This window comes from Misgurnus anguillicaudatus, chromosome 9 (genome assembly GCF_027580225.2).
Source record: "Misgurnus anguillicaudatus chromosome 9, ASM2758022v2, whole genome shotgun sequence".
Classification (NCBI taxonomy): domain Eukaryota; kingdom Metazoa; phylum Chordata; class Actinopteri; order Cypriniformes; family Cobitidae; genus Misgurnus; species Misgurnus anguillicaudatus.
In genome coordinates, this window is record NC_073345.2 from 11538884 (window position 1) to 11556778 (window position 17895).

Below are 17895 nucleotides of genomic sequence, written 5' to 3' on the forward strand. Positions count from 1 at the left end.
GAAGCTTATCATCTTGTTTTATTGACAGGTGTCGTTTGATTGATACGTTACAGATATATATTCCCGCCTGCTTTACCCAAGGTGAAAAAGCTAACATCAAACGCAGTCAGTGGGTTTTTTATTGAAAGACAAAAAATACAGGAGAAATAAAGGAAATTAAATTATTTAAATGGGATGATGGTGGGATAGAATGGTAAAATATGGGAGAATCGCAGGAAAAATGGGAAGGTTGACAGGTATGGTCTAAAGTCAATTCAACTTAAAATAATATGTGCACACCCAAAAAAATTGCGGGCTGGTGCCCCATCAACCAAAAATTCTAAAAATACTAATAAAAAACAAAAATCGGCACTTTATTTTGAAAGTTGTCAATTACCTTTAGACAAAAATCGGCACTGCTACTCCCAAAATTATTTTTTAAAACACAGATGACATCAACATTGTGTGTTGTTTAAATAAATAATTTCTGGAACAGCAGTGGAAGCCATTTATGTCTAAAGTCAATTCCCAACAGCTTCCCAGTTGTCAACTTTAAAATTAACGCCTCTTTTTTTACACAATTACAATAATACATTTTGAAGTGCACCTTAGGTGTTAAAATACTTGTTGGAAACTCTCTTCTTTACTATTGAAGATCACTAGAACGCAGTGTAAATACAATTATTGTGTGTTTTTCTTTCAGAAACTGGCGGTGCTGAAAGATGCATTCCAGTTAGACTACGGTTCCCAGTCTGATCTATGGGCCAGCAATCCGTCTCTGGCCAACTCGAACCTCTCGCTGCCTCGCCTGTACTCAGACGCTGAATCTCAAACAGATATACCTGTTGAGGTGAGACGGGAACGTCTTGACTGCGTTTTACGTTCTCCTAAATGATAAATGACCAAGATGCCTTTCTGAAGCTTTTTCCAACGTCATTTGTTTTTGTTTGTATCAGTTTGTATCAAACTCAAATAAACTGGCTGAGAAGGTACGACTGAGCCTGAAATATGAGGAAGCAAAAAGAAGGTGGAGTATCTTTAACTTAGAATTAATAATCAGTTTTATTATATGTAGGCTGAGTGTAATTATCTATTAATTTCTTTACATCTATGTCTGTCTTTTATTTGCCAATCAGAATTGCAAATATTGAGGTCCAGATTGCCAAGCTGGACAGCGAGGCATGGCCGGGCCTGCTGGACCCGGAGAGGGATCGCTTGATCCTCATCAATGAGAAGGAAGAACTGCTAAAGGAACTGCAATATGTTAACCCGCGCAAGCGCGCGCCCAGCGATGCAGAGAAGATCGAGTCGGAGAAAAAACGACTTGAGAAGGACCTGCAGGCTGCACGGGACAACCAGAGTAAAGCATTGACCGAAAGGTGAGATGAAAACTTGGCTAGTGGTTCTCTGTGACACTGGATAAGCTTTGACGCATTTGCCCCGTGCCCCTAATGCACGGTGATCATCGTTCAAAGGGAGGGTTCATGATCTCTGAAAGCCAAAATAGACATTTGAAATCACTACCCCAATAGAATCAGGACCTTCATTTGATAGACCCGCCCCACACATACGCAACCCAGGCAACGATGTCGGTTAGTAGACACCCTCCTTGCTGCTGATTGGCTACAAGTGTGTTTTGGTAGTGGGCCCGACTCCCTTTTCCAAAGTGTTTTTCCAAAAACAATTTATCTCTTAAAACTCATCTTATAATAGCAAATTTAAAGGTTTTCCTGTGACAGTAATTTTTTCATGCTTTAAAATTACTTTACCCTTCTTCATTTATTGTACATGGACACATGAATATACAAAATTTGATACAAGAGCATTGCATTAGCAACACAAAGAGCATCGGTTTGATCCCTAGGGTTCACACAGACTAATTAAAAATATGTAGAGATGCTCCAAGATCCCTTTAAGTCAGATCAACAAACAACAGGGATCCCATCTGGAAAGCTGCAGCTGTGCTCTCAATACGTCAGCGCCAAGGAGAATACACGAAAAAAACACCACTTATTATTTAAAACCAGCCACAACCGACGTGCAAATGTTTGATGCATAGACTGAGCTCGCAAAAGTCTTTTGCATTATGCAAACCTAGTAGCACAGCAGTAACTGTGTCCCTCCATCAGCCATTATAACTGCATGATTCGGTTTTGTACATTTAGGTCTAAAATGGCAAAGGTTGATCGTCATGTATGCAAATGAATCATAAAAGTCTGCTTGTCCCCTGCTAAGCGAGTCTTATTTTCTGTTTTGAATTCAGGTGAGGGAGCCTATTAGACTTTTGCTGGACTCTCTCTTGTTATTCGGCTCTTTCTCTTCTGTCAAACCCATTTAGTGATTTGAACAAGACCCTTGTTCTTGACTCTAGATACTGGATCCTCGGTTAGTTTGGCGTCTACACTCTTCATGTAACCTGAGCAGCACAGACTCAGATCTAGGTTGAACACAATGGGGGCCTTCTTTAGGGGGGCCGTTTAATATCATTTATTAAAAACCAGGATAAACTTTTATAAATATTTTTGGTCTATGAAACGTAGTTGGTAGACAGATCAGAAAACACAAACTTTTTTTACAAGAGTCCTACATGTATAAAAGACAGGTCACGTTTTGACTTGAGAAACCCTCATATTTAGTTTACAACTTTATTAATTTGACAAGAGGCAATTAATTGCTGCTTCCTCAAATCCATTCGGTTCTGGCTAGAAGGGATACAGCTATGACCAAATCTCGCAAGATGTTGGGTTTAGGGTTAGGTTTGGGGGTAAAATGATTCGGATGAAAAACAGCAGTTCTGGGCTAAATATGATACAGCTATGGCCTAAATCCTGTGAAATGTTGGTTTGGGGGTTAGGTTTAGGATAAAAACAGCTCTCATACGGCAAGATTTTGGCCATAGCTGTATTCCTTCTAGCCACACTAATCCCTTGATTGATCCCTTGGCTCATTTTAGAGTCCATATAATTTAAACACATTTTGTGTTTTTTACTACTTTCACCTGCTGCACGACCGCAACACAACAAGGTAAACAAACCTTTTAGGCTATAAAAGCATTTGTTTAATTAAAAGGCACCAGAATACAAGAAATGGCTTTATTTATCCCCTTGGGGCAACTAATTCAGGCTATCGTGGTGCTTAACACATAAAACAAAACAAAAATACACCAAAACATCAAAAGGGAAACCCAAGCTTAATTTTTAGCTTTTTCTTCAGTTGGGTGATATGAGAACTAAAAGACAAGGCTTCATCAACAATAATCCCGAGGTATTTATACTCTTTAACTAGTTCAGTCATGGTGCCTTGTAAAGTCTGGAGAGAAGTCAATTCAGTTTAGGTTTCTTTGAGCCCGAGAATACCATATATTTAGCCTTCTCAGTGTTCAAAACAAGTTTTAAACTGAGAAGCCGTGACTGAATGATTTCAAAAATGACTGAAGTTTAAACAAGGCTAATTGACCAGAAGGGGCACTGCAGTACATAATAGTATCATCTGCATAAAAGTGAAGATTGTCATAATCAAGACTGTTTATATAAATAGTGAATAAAAGGGGACCTAATACAGACCCTTGGGGAACACCTTTAACACATGTGTTGGGGAACACATCCCCATTTAGTTTAAAATCTAAATAAAGTCTGATTTCAGGATTCTGTATACAAGTTGCATTAATGTTTACAGCTTTGTCCCAATTCATGCGTTCATGTCGTTCTTTGTTCAGGTTAAAGCTGCACTATAAGAGAAGCAAACTAGTGAAGGAACTCGAAGAGACAGTGAGGACGGCATCTTCCCTGCACACCCAGCTAAAGAGCTTATCAGCATTTCAACTGGGAACGCTCAAATCTCATAAATATCATTGATAAATGTGACCCTGTTTGTGAAATCCTGGCTCATAATCTAATAATGCCAATCTAATTAGGAGCATGAAATGTTATTTCAATGTTTGACATGACCTAACTTAGTCAATATTAAAGATATCAAGGTAATATTTTCACAGAATGTGAAAATGTGGTTTTATTTAGAAAACAGTAAATCACAAAAAAGTATGCTTTTAGTTGGGTTTTCATAGGCAGGGTCACATACTGTATCTTTCATTGTATCTGTTGTCTAATGTGAATTTTAAACCCATTCAGATGCTTTGAATATGAGTTCTAAATCTGGATGGGAACAAAATTCTCATTTATTTTTAAACTCATGTTGGGAAGTAAAACTGCAGGTCATAAGAGGTTTGCATTGCTGTATGTGATGTAACAGCTATGCAATAAGGAATGTTCACCTATGATCAGCCTTTGAAGTTTTATTACTGTGCAATTCATTACTCTCATGCTAATGTTACTTAGCACATTTACTTGAGGCACATCAAAGGCATTTTGCATGAAGAAACAGTCTCTGGTGCAACTCACTAATGCGCCCGCCATGCTTTTTATAGCATGCTTGCCTTAAACAATAACAAAGCATTTGATGATTAGAGTTTGAATGAGTATACGAGAGATGGCAGGGACTTGAAACTGCTTTCCAATTAACGTCTCTCTCTCTTCCCTTGGATGTCGAAATTTCAGCTTATCAGCCAGCACGCTGTCATGTTCTTCAGGGAGCAGCCGCGGCTCGCTGACCTCCAGTCGAGGGTCCCTGGCCACCTCCAGCATGGGCTCCACCTCCTCCCTCAGCTTCACTGATATCTACCTGGAACAGCCTGAGCTGGGCGACCCCGACTTTCAGAACAAAATGGACTCCATTTTGCAGGAGGGAAGCGCTTCCGGCTACAGGCCATCCAGCTCCATTACCACCATCCATGAGAATGAGGTCTCCTCCTGCAAGCCTGCCAACGGTGGGCCGGGGGTCGGCCAGCGAGCGCAAGCTCTGCGGTCGTCGGAGACGCCTCACTCCATGAGTTCCCTTTCGCCGCGTTCCTCTTTGTCTTCCCTCTCTCCTCCCTGCTCACCTCTTATCACAGACGCTTCCTTCTTGTCGGGAGAGGCCTTCTCTGGTCCGGCCTCACAGATGGACTTGGACCTGCAGACCAGACTGATGGATTTAAGGCTTAATGAAAACCAGGAACAAGCTGACAGCAAACAAGACAGCATTATGGCCACAGTAGAGGCTTCAAAAGGTACCCGACTTTTTCTTCGCGAGTCACATATTGCAGATATAAGGGGGTTTAAGTCTGAGGGAACACTGAAGATCTCAAATCATACTGGGATACCTTAAAAGCAAAAGTGTTAAATACTAAGAAATGTTATACTTTTAAATATCATAATTTGTATGAAAAATTTTATATATTCAATTAGTAAAGAATGCAAAATGTGTGTTCACCAGTGTGACCCTCCTGTATGTTGGAATGATGCATCCCTTGGATGATTTTATTGTTTTAAATCTGGAGCAAGATTTTTCCTCTTAAATCAGTAAAGTTACCACCAAACATTTGTTCAAAAAAGCTCAAATGAAATTAATTTTTGATGTACTACTGTTGCCTAAACTAGCGATTTTACAATCGTTAGTAACAGTGTTACAGGCCTCCAATTACGCTTCATGTCTAAAGCTTCAGAAGCAATCAAAATCAGCTTTCCGTCCTATTTCAGGTGTCAGCCAAGCAACCCTGAATTTCACCTGAAACTGGAGAAACCTTCTGAATGTCTAGTTTGATAGTGTAGATTTACAGTACGCTCACTTGAGCTATGGAACCCAACACCCATCCAGTGTGCCACCGTCTCACATTTCCACTCGCTCTCCTGTGTGCTTGCAGATGGTGTTACGCAAACGAGGGTGTCGGGACCCGGACCAAAGAAGGTGGGCGTAACGTCGGCCGTGTCTGACGAATCGGTAGCGGGAGACAGTGGGGTGTATGAGCCCTCAGAGAAGAGGTGAGCATCAAATTAATTAATCCAAAAAGTGAATTTAAAAAGCTCCCGCATGTTTTCTTAAGCATTCCCCATCTGCAATTGGTCAGACAAACAGATGGTCCTGCCATGGTTTTGTATACCCAAACAGAAAAAAGTTCACATTTATTTGGGAAATTCAACTTGATATCATAACTTTATCTTTATATTCAAACAAGTTTTTTTATTTATAGCTTTACTAAAGTTTGGTTCATATGGTAAGCAGGTGTCGTGTTGACTCCCACAGGCCGGGACTTCCTGCCGAGCAGCTTCTGGGTTTTGATGATGGGAGCTCGGTGAGCAGCTCTCAGATCAAACTCGGCCTGAAGTACGAGGTGAAGGAGAAGAGGTTCACAGTGTTCGTCATCCAGATCACCAACTGTAGCGCTCTCTCCCTGCCAGCCAACCAGAACATGTGAGCATTCACTCTCTCTGCCAGCTTCATTTAAACTTGATGGAGGCATTAATTTTAATTAGCCGGATGTCATTTTGATGAAGCTTCTCTTCAATGGACATGTGCTGGGTTTTACTGATGGAATTAACCCATTTACTAGATTTTAAATGGTTAAAACGACCAACACAGATTTTGTTTATTTTATTTTTATTTTATTTTTAGCTTTAATCATTTTATTTTGTTTAATTTTGATTTTATTTCATTGTGATTTGATATATGCATTCATACAATGTGAATGTAAAAAGAAAAGCAAGAATAAAGCTCCACCCCTAACCCCAGTGCGAAAGCAAATGTGACCCTGGACCACAAAACCATATAGGTAAATTTTTTCATAAATAGCTGAATAAATAGGGTATAGAGGATATTGAGGAAATCGCCTTTGATGTTGTCCACATTTTGGAAGTAGAAATTTACATCATCATGGCACATGATCCCAATATCCTAATGATGTTGGGCATTAAAAAATCGATAAATTTGACCCATGCAATGTATTGTTGGCTATTGCTACAAATATACCCGTGCAACTTATTATTGATTTTGTGGTCCAGGGTCACAAATGGTACTAAAACCTACAAATGAGATTAGTCCGTCAGGTAAAATAGGAATGTATTGCCATTAGATTGTGTTGAATGGAAACTCTAAATGATGTATCCTTCCTGCATGAAACATTATGCTAAATAATGCATGTGGCCTTATCTATAGATGTTTATGTATGGCGTCCAATGATGTATGATCTCCCATTAGCCTGTTGTCTCTGTGTGCCGTGTAAATGGGATTAAAGATCATCTCTTGTTTGTTTTAGATATGTTCGTGTGGCGGTGCTGCCGTGCTCGGAGCCCATCCGCTGTCTTTTCCGTACCCGTGGTGCTCTTCCACAGGAGTCTTTAGAGCTCAAGGAAGTGTTTGGCCTGCAGATGTCATCCAGTGCTATCAGACAGAAGACCTTGCGTATTGACATCTGCACCACCAGCAAATCTGGCCGTGAAGACTGTCTCGTGAGTCATACAATTGCTGTTATTGTTTATAATAATGGGTATATGTTGATAGAAATGGTACTTTCAAAGTCACTCTAGAGTGTTACGGATTTATTAATGTTACTCCTTTGTAATATTTGGGTCAGTGACAAAAACGGTTTGGCAAGATGAGAAATTTAGTTTTTTTTAAACTTGTTTTGAAAGCATGCTTAAGGTTTATTTCAAGGCATAGTGTATTTATTAATTTTATGCAATAAAAAAATTACATTTGCACCATTTTTATGAAAGTTAAGACTGAATGGACCTGAAAATGTCAAATTGTGTAACCGCCAATTGCACCAAAGAATGAGAAATATTAAATATTTTATCCAACTTGATGGCATGTAAGCATAATTATAAAAAATTATATACATTTTTAAATATAATTTTATTAGTTATTTCTAAATGTAAATTTTAATGCGTTTTTGTAATATTTGTCCTGATATATGCTGAAAACAGCTCTGTTTTCTAAATAATCTTTGACAAATCATGTAAAAATGTATGTAAAAAAATCATATTACACTAAACTAGATGATTATATTTTATTCCACATTTTTTATGAATATATTTTTATTTAATTTTTAAAATACTAGTTACACCAATTGACACAGACCGGTTACACCACATTGACATTTTTTGCAATTATCCCCCAAATATTCAGAAATTTTAGACTTGGTCCTCAAAAAAGAGAATGTATGCAAGTAATCTGCAAATTTCTTTTAAAATTTTAACCCTTTTTCATTTAATTTATCCATACGAACACAAAATAATTAACGTCACTTCATTGACCCATATATATATTAATAGTATTATTTCCCATTAAGTGTTTGTATGACTAAAGTGTCTATATGATCCGATTTCCTTCCATGTACCGCTGTGTGAATACAGGTGTACATTATTCTTGTGTGTTTCTCATTAAGGCTGGAGCTCAGATAAGTTTAGCCGATGAGGAGTTTTCAGAGGAGTGGTGCACCAAGTGCTACAATCTTTTGAACTACTTGTACATGCCGGAAATAGATGGAAAGCACAATGACCAAGAGACCTCCACCCAGCTGGTAAGACATATACGAACAAACACACAATCCTCACTACAACCAAATGATCCCAAATTCTTTGTGCAGTATATAATAGGATATCATTTTAGGAAAGTGGTCATTGAGAACACACCACCATATTCAAACCCAAGCAAAAAAATGTGTGGTGCGCCCCTACGCAAATACTTCCTGTCACTGTTTAAGTTCAGAGATAAGAAGAATGCCATTTAAAAATCAAGATAAAAAATATTAATAAAGCATTTTTAAGAATTAATACAGTATTGCCAAACAAAATAACATAATACTAACATGTGTCGATATTTTTTGCCCCTAGTTAAATTGCAGAATATTAGAATAATAATGCTTAATATTACTTTCATTTATCCTGTTAGTGAATTAAATTAAATTAAATATTACTTTCACATTTACACATTATTTTCTGTTTGTAGAGATCAGTTGCCAGCAGCTCAGAGAACACAGTTGTACACCTGGACAACACTGCTTTAGAGGACTGGTAAGTTACCTGTAAACCAGCATGTCCAGTAAAAAGACCAGCTTGACATGCATTTGGATCTCATATTCTGCCACTTTCTTCTCCTATATTTCCTATTAATCTTTTCTGCTCTCTTATGGAAGTTTTGCGATTTGACCACTTTTACACATGGTATTAAGTTTCATCTTGGAAATTCGATTACAATTTTACAACCATGCAGATGTAAAGACTTCAGTGAACATTATTCAGTTTTATTTATATAGCGCTTTTTACAATTGCTAATTGTTTCAAAGCAACTTTACATCAATAGATGCAGAAAAAACACAGAAAAATTAATGGCAGAATACAGTCGCAAAGATTAAACTGTACTAGCGAGCATAGTAATAATGTAACGTATAGAAGAGGGTGCTAAGTTAAGCCAATGTCAGCTCACTCCTCAGGGGTTGAAAAAAACCCTAGAAGAAAAACCCTCCTGGAGGGGAAAAGTCCTAGGAGGGAAAAAACCCTTGAGAGAAAGCCAGACATAGCTGATCCTATAGAGCATATACTATAAATTAGATACTATTTTATAAAATTGTATGGGAAGTAAAACTTATACATTTATACATATACACACGGATTAAATAAGGGCAGCTGGTGGTCGTTGGTCACACATCGGCTGGGCAGCAGTGGTCAGCAGGAACTGGGTTTGTCTCATTGTCCTCGGGATCGCGGACGAGACAGGGAGAGAGAGAAACACAATCTTATTAGGTAGGGGCCGTACGCATGTAATGAAAGTGTCATACAGTATTGTGGTTTAATATCCGCTCTATTCCAGACAGGCTAACTATTGCGGCATAAGTATATTACCCAGACGATTTATGTGAATGCTTTATAAACATTCAGTAACAGAGATCATGATGATACTTCACTGTAATGACTACAGCCCCTTTAGTATTTTTTTAGCAGGTTTAAACTCGACCATGTGTTTGACTCACCCAAGAAAGATCTCACTAACAGGTGTAAACAGTTTCAGTATTTTGCCTGATGTGTGATCAGCAAAGAATAGACAGCTGATAGGGTTAGGTCTGTGGATGAGCAGTATCGAGTAGCATTCATCTCTCATGCCACAGTTATTTTCTGGACTCCTTGGATGAATGTATACACTCAGTAAACCTGTGCCGTTTACTGATTGGTTAAAGGGCAGTCGCATGATTACAACCAAAACTGCACTACACATGCTTATTGTTTAAGAGTATGACTCAACCACAGCCACCTGTCATAAAAATATAAACACAATTGGACATGACAGGAATGTGGCAGGACTGCATTTTTCCAGAGCACTTCCACCCTTACTCTCTCTCTCTCGCTTGTGTTTAAGGTCCAGAATGGATCATTAAAAGTGCTCCTGTTTTAGGAACATTATGGTTTGCCCACAATCAATTGGTGACAGATACTCAGCTGTGTAACAATAGGTTTTAGATGAATTATGAGCATGTTATTACATTTCAAAAATATGTTACAACATGATTACCTTACACAACCAAGCGAGTCTGTTAACTAAAAATAAGTGGTGACACTTTACAATAAGGTTGTTAACATTAGTTAAAGCATTAGTTAACATGAACTAAAAATGAATACTTGTACAGCATTTATAAATATTAGCATTTTTCAGCATTTACTAATGTATTTTTAATATCAAAAGTTGTAAATGTTAGTTAAAGGGATAGTTCACCCAAAAATTAAAATTCTGTCATAATTTTCTCATCTTCATGTTGTTACAAATCTGTTTGAATTTCTTTTTTCTAATGAACACAAAAGAATATATTTTGGTAAATGATGGTAACCACACAGCTGATTGTTACCATTGACTTCCATTGTAGGAAAAACAAATACGATTGAATTTAATGGGTACAATCCGCTGTGTGCTTACCATCATTTATCAAAATATCTTCTTTTGTGGTCATCAAAATAAAAAATAAAAACTCATACAGGGTAAGAACAACATGAGGGTGAATAAATGATGACAGCATTTTAATTTTTTGGGTGAACTATTCCTTTAATCCACAATGAACTGACATGAACAATTGTATTGGAATCGACTAACATTGATAAGATTAATAAATGCTGAAAAACTATATTGGTCTTTGTAAGTTTATGCATTTACCAATGAACAATTTCAACCTTATTGTAGCAAAGCGAAAAAAGAAAATTAAAAATGTTTTCTGAGAATATTATTCTCTTTCCAACTGAAGTATCTGATTCTATAAAAAGGAAAAACAAACAAAAGAAAAACAAAAAAGTATAAATTCTAATAAAAAAACTAATCCTGAAATTAAATAAAGGTTAATAATGAGATAATGAGATGCAATAGAAAAAAATGTATACACTAAGCTTAAACCATGGGACCTAAATCACAAATTACAAAAAATTTAAATATATACATATACACACTACACGACTACACAAAGGTTTTGAAACACTTGATAATCTTAAAAATCTTTTAATCTAAAGGTGTATGTTTCAAATGCTTTTTTTTTTTTTGGATGCTTTTAGTCACCAACATATTTCCCACAGTTATACTTGTGTTATGCTATAGTTGATGAGTTTATTATTATTTTGTAATGTGGAAAATATATTAATAAAGTATAAAGGAGTGTTTCAAAACTTTTGACCAGTAGTGTGTGTGTGTGTATATATATATATATATGACATTTTCACTTATGCTAAAATGTTATTATTAAACATCTATGTATTTTGTTATTATTTACTGTAATTACTTTATATTTTATTATAATTCTATAGTAATGTTTAATTCAGTAATAATAGTAATGCATGTTTGTGTAATCTGTCAGGCCTGCAGAGGTGTTAGAGACTGATGTGTTTGTGGATGAAGTCGTCAGTGATGTTGAGGAGGATGAAGACTTTTATCCTGATGACTGCCAGTGGGAGCAGGGGGAGGAGCCGGTGAAACTTGAACCCACAGCTGTCATAACGGAAAAGGTGACAGATTTGCTTTCATTTGACAGCAAATCCTTTTTCTATAGACCCCTTCACAGTTCACGTCACAGGCGGTTCACACTGCGCATGTCGGGGTCAGAAAAGTCATTACAGCAGATTGAGTTGCGTATTATTCGGTATCGTCAAAAATGCCTACTTGCGTCGTGGGCTGTGAAAATCGCACCACGTCTGCCGTTAAGTTTTTCAGGATTCCTGCAGAATCTCAAAAACAAAAAATATAACATCTGTGGCTGCAAGCAATTAAACGTGCAGACTGGGACAATGCAAATATCAAAGAGGCTTGTGTTTGTAGTGCTCACTTCATTTGAGGTAAGTCATCATTTTTCAGCCCTGTAAGATTAAACTAGAAAGCCTAAATGGTATGAACAGTTTGACCCCATGCTGCGCGCGCACCCGATAGTCATTCAATGTTTACAAACCTTGAAGGGGTCTATAGTTTTAAAGGTAAAGCAGGTCATTTTTGTTGATGTCAAAATACTTTCTCCTACCACTTGGTACCTACGCTGTGGTAGGAGAAAGTATTTTGACATCAACAAAAAATAGTTTGTTTTTTGAAGAAAAAAAAGGAAAACCTTTTTAAAAACATTCATTTGTTTTGCAAATTTGTTTGGCACTGAAATTAAACAATATATTATATATACACTTTTATACCTTTTTCAGTTTTTGTGTTTTTATAAATGTTTATATTGTCGTTCTTTGTTGTGATTTGTAAGGTTAATAAAGAGACCAGTGTAGACGGTCTCCCTCATTCTGCATCTGTGGTCCGGCCCAAAGAGAGACGACATGACGTCCATCAGCAAAACCCTTTTATGCGTGGGAACACCATCATCCGCTCCAAGACATTTTCTCCTGGACCACAGAGCCAGTATATCTGCAGGGTGAGAACACACTGATTTGAATATAAGTGACCCTTTCTGTGAAATCTTAATGATAAGATTAGGAGCATCAACGTTTGATTTCACATTGATTTGATCTGATCTTACTCAGTCAATATTAGAGATGTCATGGTTATATTTTCACAGAAGGTTCTTTACATTATAAAGGGTGATTTTATGTAGAAAATAGTGAATCACAAAAATGACTTGATAGCTGGGTTTTTCACACACTGGGTCACAAATATTGATCATTGTTTTTGTAACTTTTTACTAACAATTTATTTAACTTTTTGGCTTTAATAATTGCTTGGTTTTATTATTTCTCAACTCACCAGATCAATCGCAGCGACAGTGACAGCTCCACCCTTTCTAAAAAATCCCCATTTGTCCGGAACGCCTCAGAGAGACGCAGCGTTCGAATGAAGAAGGTAACAAATAATTATTTCCTGCTCTTTAACACTTTCTCCGCCATTGATGAGTTATCTCTTCCCTCCCAATGACAAGTTTTTACGGCAATCTATATTTTCGCTATTATCCACTAGGTTGCACTCTTCCTGTGCGTTCACAGCAAGCGCAAGAGATTTACATGTTAAGTCAGGGATGGGCAACTTTGGTCCTGGAGGGCCGGTGTCCTGCAGAGTTTAGCTCCTACTTGCCTCAGCACACCTGCCTAAAAGTTTCTAGTATGTCTAGTAAGACCTTAACTGCTTCAGGTTTGTTTAATTATGGTTGGAGCTAAACTTTGCCCTCACTGGCCCTCCAGGACCGAAGTTTCCCATCTCTGTGTTAAGTCAATGCAAAGACGCGGATAGGCATCCTGTGGCGCGGTTTGCGTGAATGGCGCGGCACAATTGGTGCAGAAAGTGTGAAAGGTGCGGCCTGGATGCGCGTTCCGCACGGATTTAGCGTTGCTGCGGTAAACGTGCAAGTTGAATTTTTTTTACTTTGGCGGATATTCCCACCGCGTTAACTAATCAGGAGCTTGCTCTAGTAGTGACGTGATTACAGGAAGCGTGCGGAGTCGCAGAAGCCCCTCCCATGACGCGCATTTTCGTGTGAATGTCTCGAATGACTAGAATTTCACGTGCGGCTTTCACGGGCAAATGAAGCGAGTAAACTCAAAATGTTCCATCTACATGCAAATAGCGCGTTTTTGCCGCCTCTATCACGTCTGGTGTGAATGCACAGTTACACAACTTATAAACACTAAGGAATCCATGGAGTTAAAACTTTGTGGATGTTTTGATAATTATTCTGAATCCGATCTTTAACAAATTCCTTTACAAAAATGCAATTATCTGAGCTTTTTGCTCAAAATTTGGTATTTTTGAAGAACCTACCCATATTTGAGAGGTGATAAAAAGAGAACTTATGAAGGCAGGATAAAACTCACATGACTTTTTTAATGCACATCTAGGGATTTATTTGATTGAAGTGTTTCCATCGTAATGGAATGTTTTCTTAGCGTTCAATTGAGTCGGATACATTTCTAAGCCGATAGGTTTTTATGCACATTTTTAGTATTTATGCACATCTTGGGTTTTCCATCTAGCGTTTTTTATGTGATCCTCCAAAATGCAAATAGAAATAGGTGGACGGAAACACAACTACTTTTACTTTACAATTGTATCAAGAGTTTGATGGTAATAGAATTGACACTGACTAATTCGGGGAAACAAATGATTTAATATACATTATTAGAATGGTTGACATCCACAACATCTGATTTCTTTAAAAAACGTTCTATTAAACTTTTTTACACGCGAGTTGCTTTAAACAGCAAACACTTCACTTGAAGGGGCAGTTAGAAGTGGTTTAATGTTTAATGCTGACATTTCTGTGCTGACCTGAGGTCAGTGTTAATGAAGCACAGTTTGAAGAAGAGAGGTCAAGTTTGCTGTGAATATACCTCAGGTGAAATGTTTCATTAAGTCTTTGAAGTTCTAGTAATAGTTCAGTGTGGTTTGGTTAAGAAGTGTGCAGTCAGCTGTATATAGAGACTTAGAAAGAGCCGAATTATAGTACAGACTATTAAACTCTTCTCTGCCATCATATTAAACTGAAGGTCATAAATGTGAAGTATGTCATGGTCTTGCCTAGTGGTTAAAAATCTAGTGTTATAGCTAAAATATGATACTGCAGCTAATGTTTTCTTTAGGGCATTTGTCCATATTCAGTAGAAAAATTATTATAAATATAAATACTTGAAGTAACTAGTAGTAACAAAAATGTTTAAGCTTTAACCCTAATGATTTATGAACTGTCACCATTGTGGACCCTTAACCTCAAGGTTACTTCTTGGATTTATGTGTAATAAGTGTTTCTCATTATGTTACAGCCACCCATGCAGGCCAAAGGTCTGGATGGTCTGCTCCGTACCTCTCTAGATCTGGAGCTGGACCTGCAGGTCACCCGCACGCGGCACAACCGTCTGAACGAGGATCTGCGTGTGCTGCGGGAACTGAAGGAACAGCTGGAAAAGGCCAGACAGCAAGGCCAGCGCACCCTTCCCACGTGGGTGCAAGAGGACGAACGTTTTCGACTTCTACTCAAACAGGCAGAGAGACAGGTGCGTTGAGAAAGACGTTGTAGGACGTGCTTCATTTTACACATTAAAGGTACTTTGAGCTTAAGCATTATTTTCGAAACGTTGACAAAAAGCTATTGCGAATTTACGCCGTTTTTATTATGTGACTAAAGCGTAAAAAAGTTGTTCCAAAAACTTTGGTGACGCATGTTTTTAAATTCATACGGCGTTGTGCAGACCGACATGCGGATGACATCGCAATACCGCAAGAGCGACTCGAAAGCATATAGAATCGCTCTAGTTGTATTTTGATGTCATGTGCTTGTCAGTTCTTGGGACGCCACATAAATTCAAACACACATCTTCTGTCTTGTCCTCTGTCCAAACATACCGTGTCATTTTAAAAGAGCGATGTGACTTTTACGCACATCAGGTGACCTGTAAATGCAAAAAAAACCTTTCCATTGCAGTTTTGCGATTATAATCCTTTTTTTATTGCCTTAAAAACCCGAGTGTAAAAAAATGTTTTTGCGAAATTTGAAGGGTAATGGACACAGCTACTGCCAACAACTCAAAATGGGAGAGAGCGTCTCTGATATCATTGACTGAACAATAGCATCTTGTATTCAGATACCAGCACTATTTCATGGCAACTCGTATCTACGATGTTCTGATGCAGAGATACAGGTCTTGCCAAACTGAAATTTTCTACCGATTTTCAAACGGTTTGGTTTCGTTATTAACGTGGCTATAAATCTGGATGCTTTAACATGATTCATAAAAATTATTCATTAAGTATGCAGTGCCATAGGTACATATCTGACATTTATAACAAACCAAACCGGTAGAAAATTGAGCAAGTTATGGTTATTTAAAAGTACATGCTCCATTAAACGCAATGCTACGAGTTAGCGTGCGCCCTGTGGTAAGATGGCCGCCACATGCGGACTTTCCACTCAATTGGCTAGCAGCGCAGGCGAGACATCTAGCCTTTATACATATCTATGATAGTACTCAACAAAAGAGCCGTTTCCCTTTCATGGGCATTCCCTTCACCATAGTATCCCTATAGTGCGTTTTCGGGCAGCATTTGCACCCCCGAGGTACAAGTTACACCTCATTTTGAGGTACGATCTTCTTCAAATATGGTAAACCACATGTTTCTATGAAATCATCATACCCGGCAAGGTCTGTGGGAATTTTAATAGTGCAATCGTCCGTTTTAGGTATTTCGTAAGTACGATACCTTAGAAAAGATGTAACATAAATATTTAGACCAGTCTAAAGATTTGTGGAAAGTTTGGTGCATGTGACTTTGTTGTTATATCTGATGGATATCTTAATGGACTTTTCCTCAGACAAAGGAAGAGCAGCTACAGGAACAGAGGGTGGAGAAGATGATGCGGGCAGCAGCTAAAGATGTGCACAAGATTCGTGGGCAGAGCCTCAAAGAGGTCCCTGGAGTCCAGTCTTTCAGGTGGGCATCACTTTATTCCAGCTACTGATTCTGAACTGTTCCTAAACATTATCTTTACTTTGGCTATACTATCAGATCTTAAATGTAGTGTTGACATTAGTTATTTATGTTAATGCCTACATAGACCGTTATTTTTTTAAGGCAGCATCATATTTCCTCTTTTTGCTCCAGTGGAGGTCATGAGCAGGGCCAAATGGAATCCGCGCCCGCAGATTTCCGCGGAGAACTCAGCGGAATTCCGCGGATTTAATGCCCATGATTGACAAGGACACTTTTTTCATTGAGCGTGTTTGTGACCAGTAACCGTCATTGACAACAAGCACACATACATAGCCTCGCGCGTTTGTGAGCGGCATTGACAAGTACATTAACCCTGCGCGTGCTGTTTGCTGTGATTGGTTTTAATGATAGAGAGCACGAACCATTTGATTTTGAGATGAAATAAAACTTACCGCTGAGTTAACTTGTCTCGGTCGTCTATGTGACGCATAAGTCAGCACATCATCATTTCAGATCCCTGTACAAGACGAATGCATCATATTGTTATGTTTAAGTTTACATTGCGTTGTAAAAATGATGAAATTATCTTCATACGTGCTTAATTCATAATGAGAACGTATTAACGTAAGCTTTTTTATTCTGCTATAATATATAACAAGAATAATATATGTCATTTTATATACAAACTATAATTCTATCATGCACATTATCTGGTTCATGTTGGTTCATTTTTATTCAGAGGACTCATTGGCCTGGTGTATTCATTTTCATTGTAAGCCTTTAAAAAGTAATTATTTTAGATGCAATTTTGTAATATTTATAGCTTAAAAACATTTAAAATAATTTCACAGAATTCTGCAGAAAATTTCATAGAAAAAGCAAAAAAAGTCTGCAGATTCTATCTGGCCCTGGTCATGAGGAAAATTATATTTAGTTTCAAATTATATAAAACATCTGTTAATGAACTTTAATAAAATACAAAAGTTAAGTTTCGTCCAAACCGCAACAACGCACGTGCGTCCGATAAATCTGTCTAATAGCTCAGTGTTATGCTGCGTACACACCAAAAGCGAAGCATCACATTCCTTCACGTCGTGGAAATTTTTCGCTTGAGTTAAAAAAATGTGCGCGGAACAAGACGCCTTTGATGTGAATAGCGGCAAACGCGCACCA

General features: G+C 37.8%; 1 protein-coding gene and 1 long non-coding RNA gene across 3 annotated transcripts in view; one reads left to right on the plus strand and one right to left on the minus strand.

Moving 5' to 3' along the window:
• LOC141366079 (uncharacterized) overlaps positions 1-17895 on the minus strand; it is a 411784-nt gene that overhangs the window by 121385 nt on the left and 272504 nt on the right. The gene's annotated exons all lie outside the window — the stretch shown is intronic.
• Positions 1-17895, plus strand: part of wwc1 (WW and C2 domain containing 1) — a 53747-nt gene that overhangs the window by 31175 nt on the left and 4677 nt on the right. The window contains exons 7-21 of one of the 2 annotated variants that reach the window (XM_073871133.1): positions 683-829; positions 936-1006; positions 1116-1358; positions 3695-3782; positions 4531-5083; positions 5717-5834; positions 6076-6264; positions 7106-7298; positions 8237-8371; positions 8800-8864; positions 11678-11825; positions 12557-12721; positions 13054-13146; positions 15057-15287; positions 16604-16722. In XM_073871133.1, coding sequence (XP_073727234.1) covers positions 683-829; positions 936-1006; positions 1116-1358; positions 3695-3782; positions 4531-5083; positions 5717-5834; positions 6076-6264; positions 7106-7298; positions 8237-8371; positions 8800-8864; positions 11678-11825; positions 12557-12721; positions 13054-13146; positions 15057-15287; positions 16604-16722 — 2558 coding nt within the window. The remainder of the gene's footprint in view (positions 1-682; positions 830-935; positions 1007-1115; positions 1359-3694; positions 3783-4530; positions 5084-5716; positions 5835-6075; positions 6265-7105; positions 7299-8236; positions 8372-8799; positions 8865-11677; positions 11826-12556; positions 12722-13053; positions 13147-15056; positions 15288-16603; positions 16723-17895) is intronic. The other variant, XM_073871134.1, reaches the window with a different exon arrangement.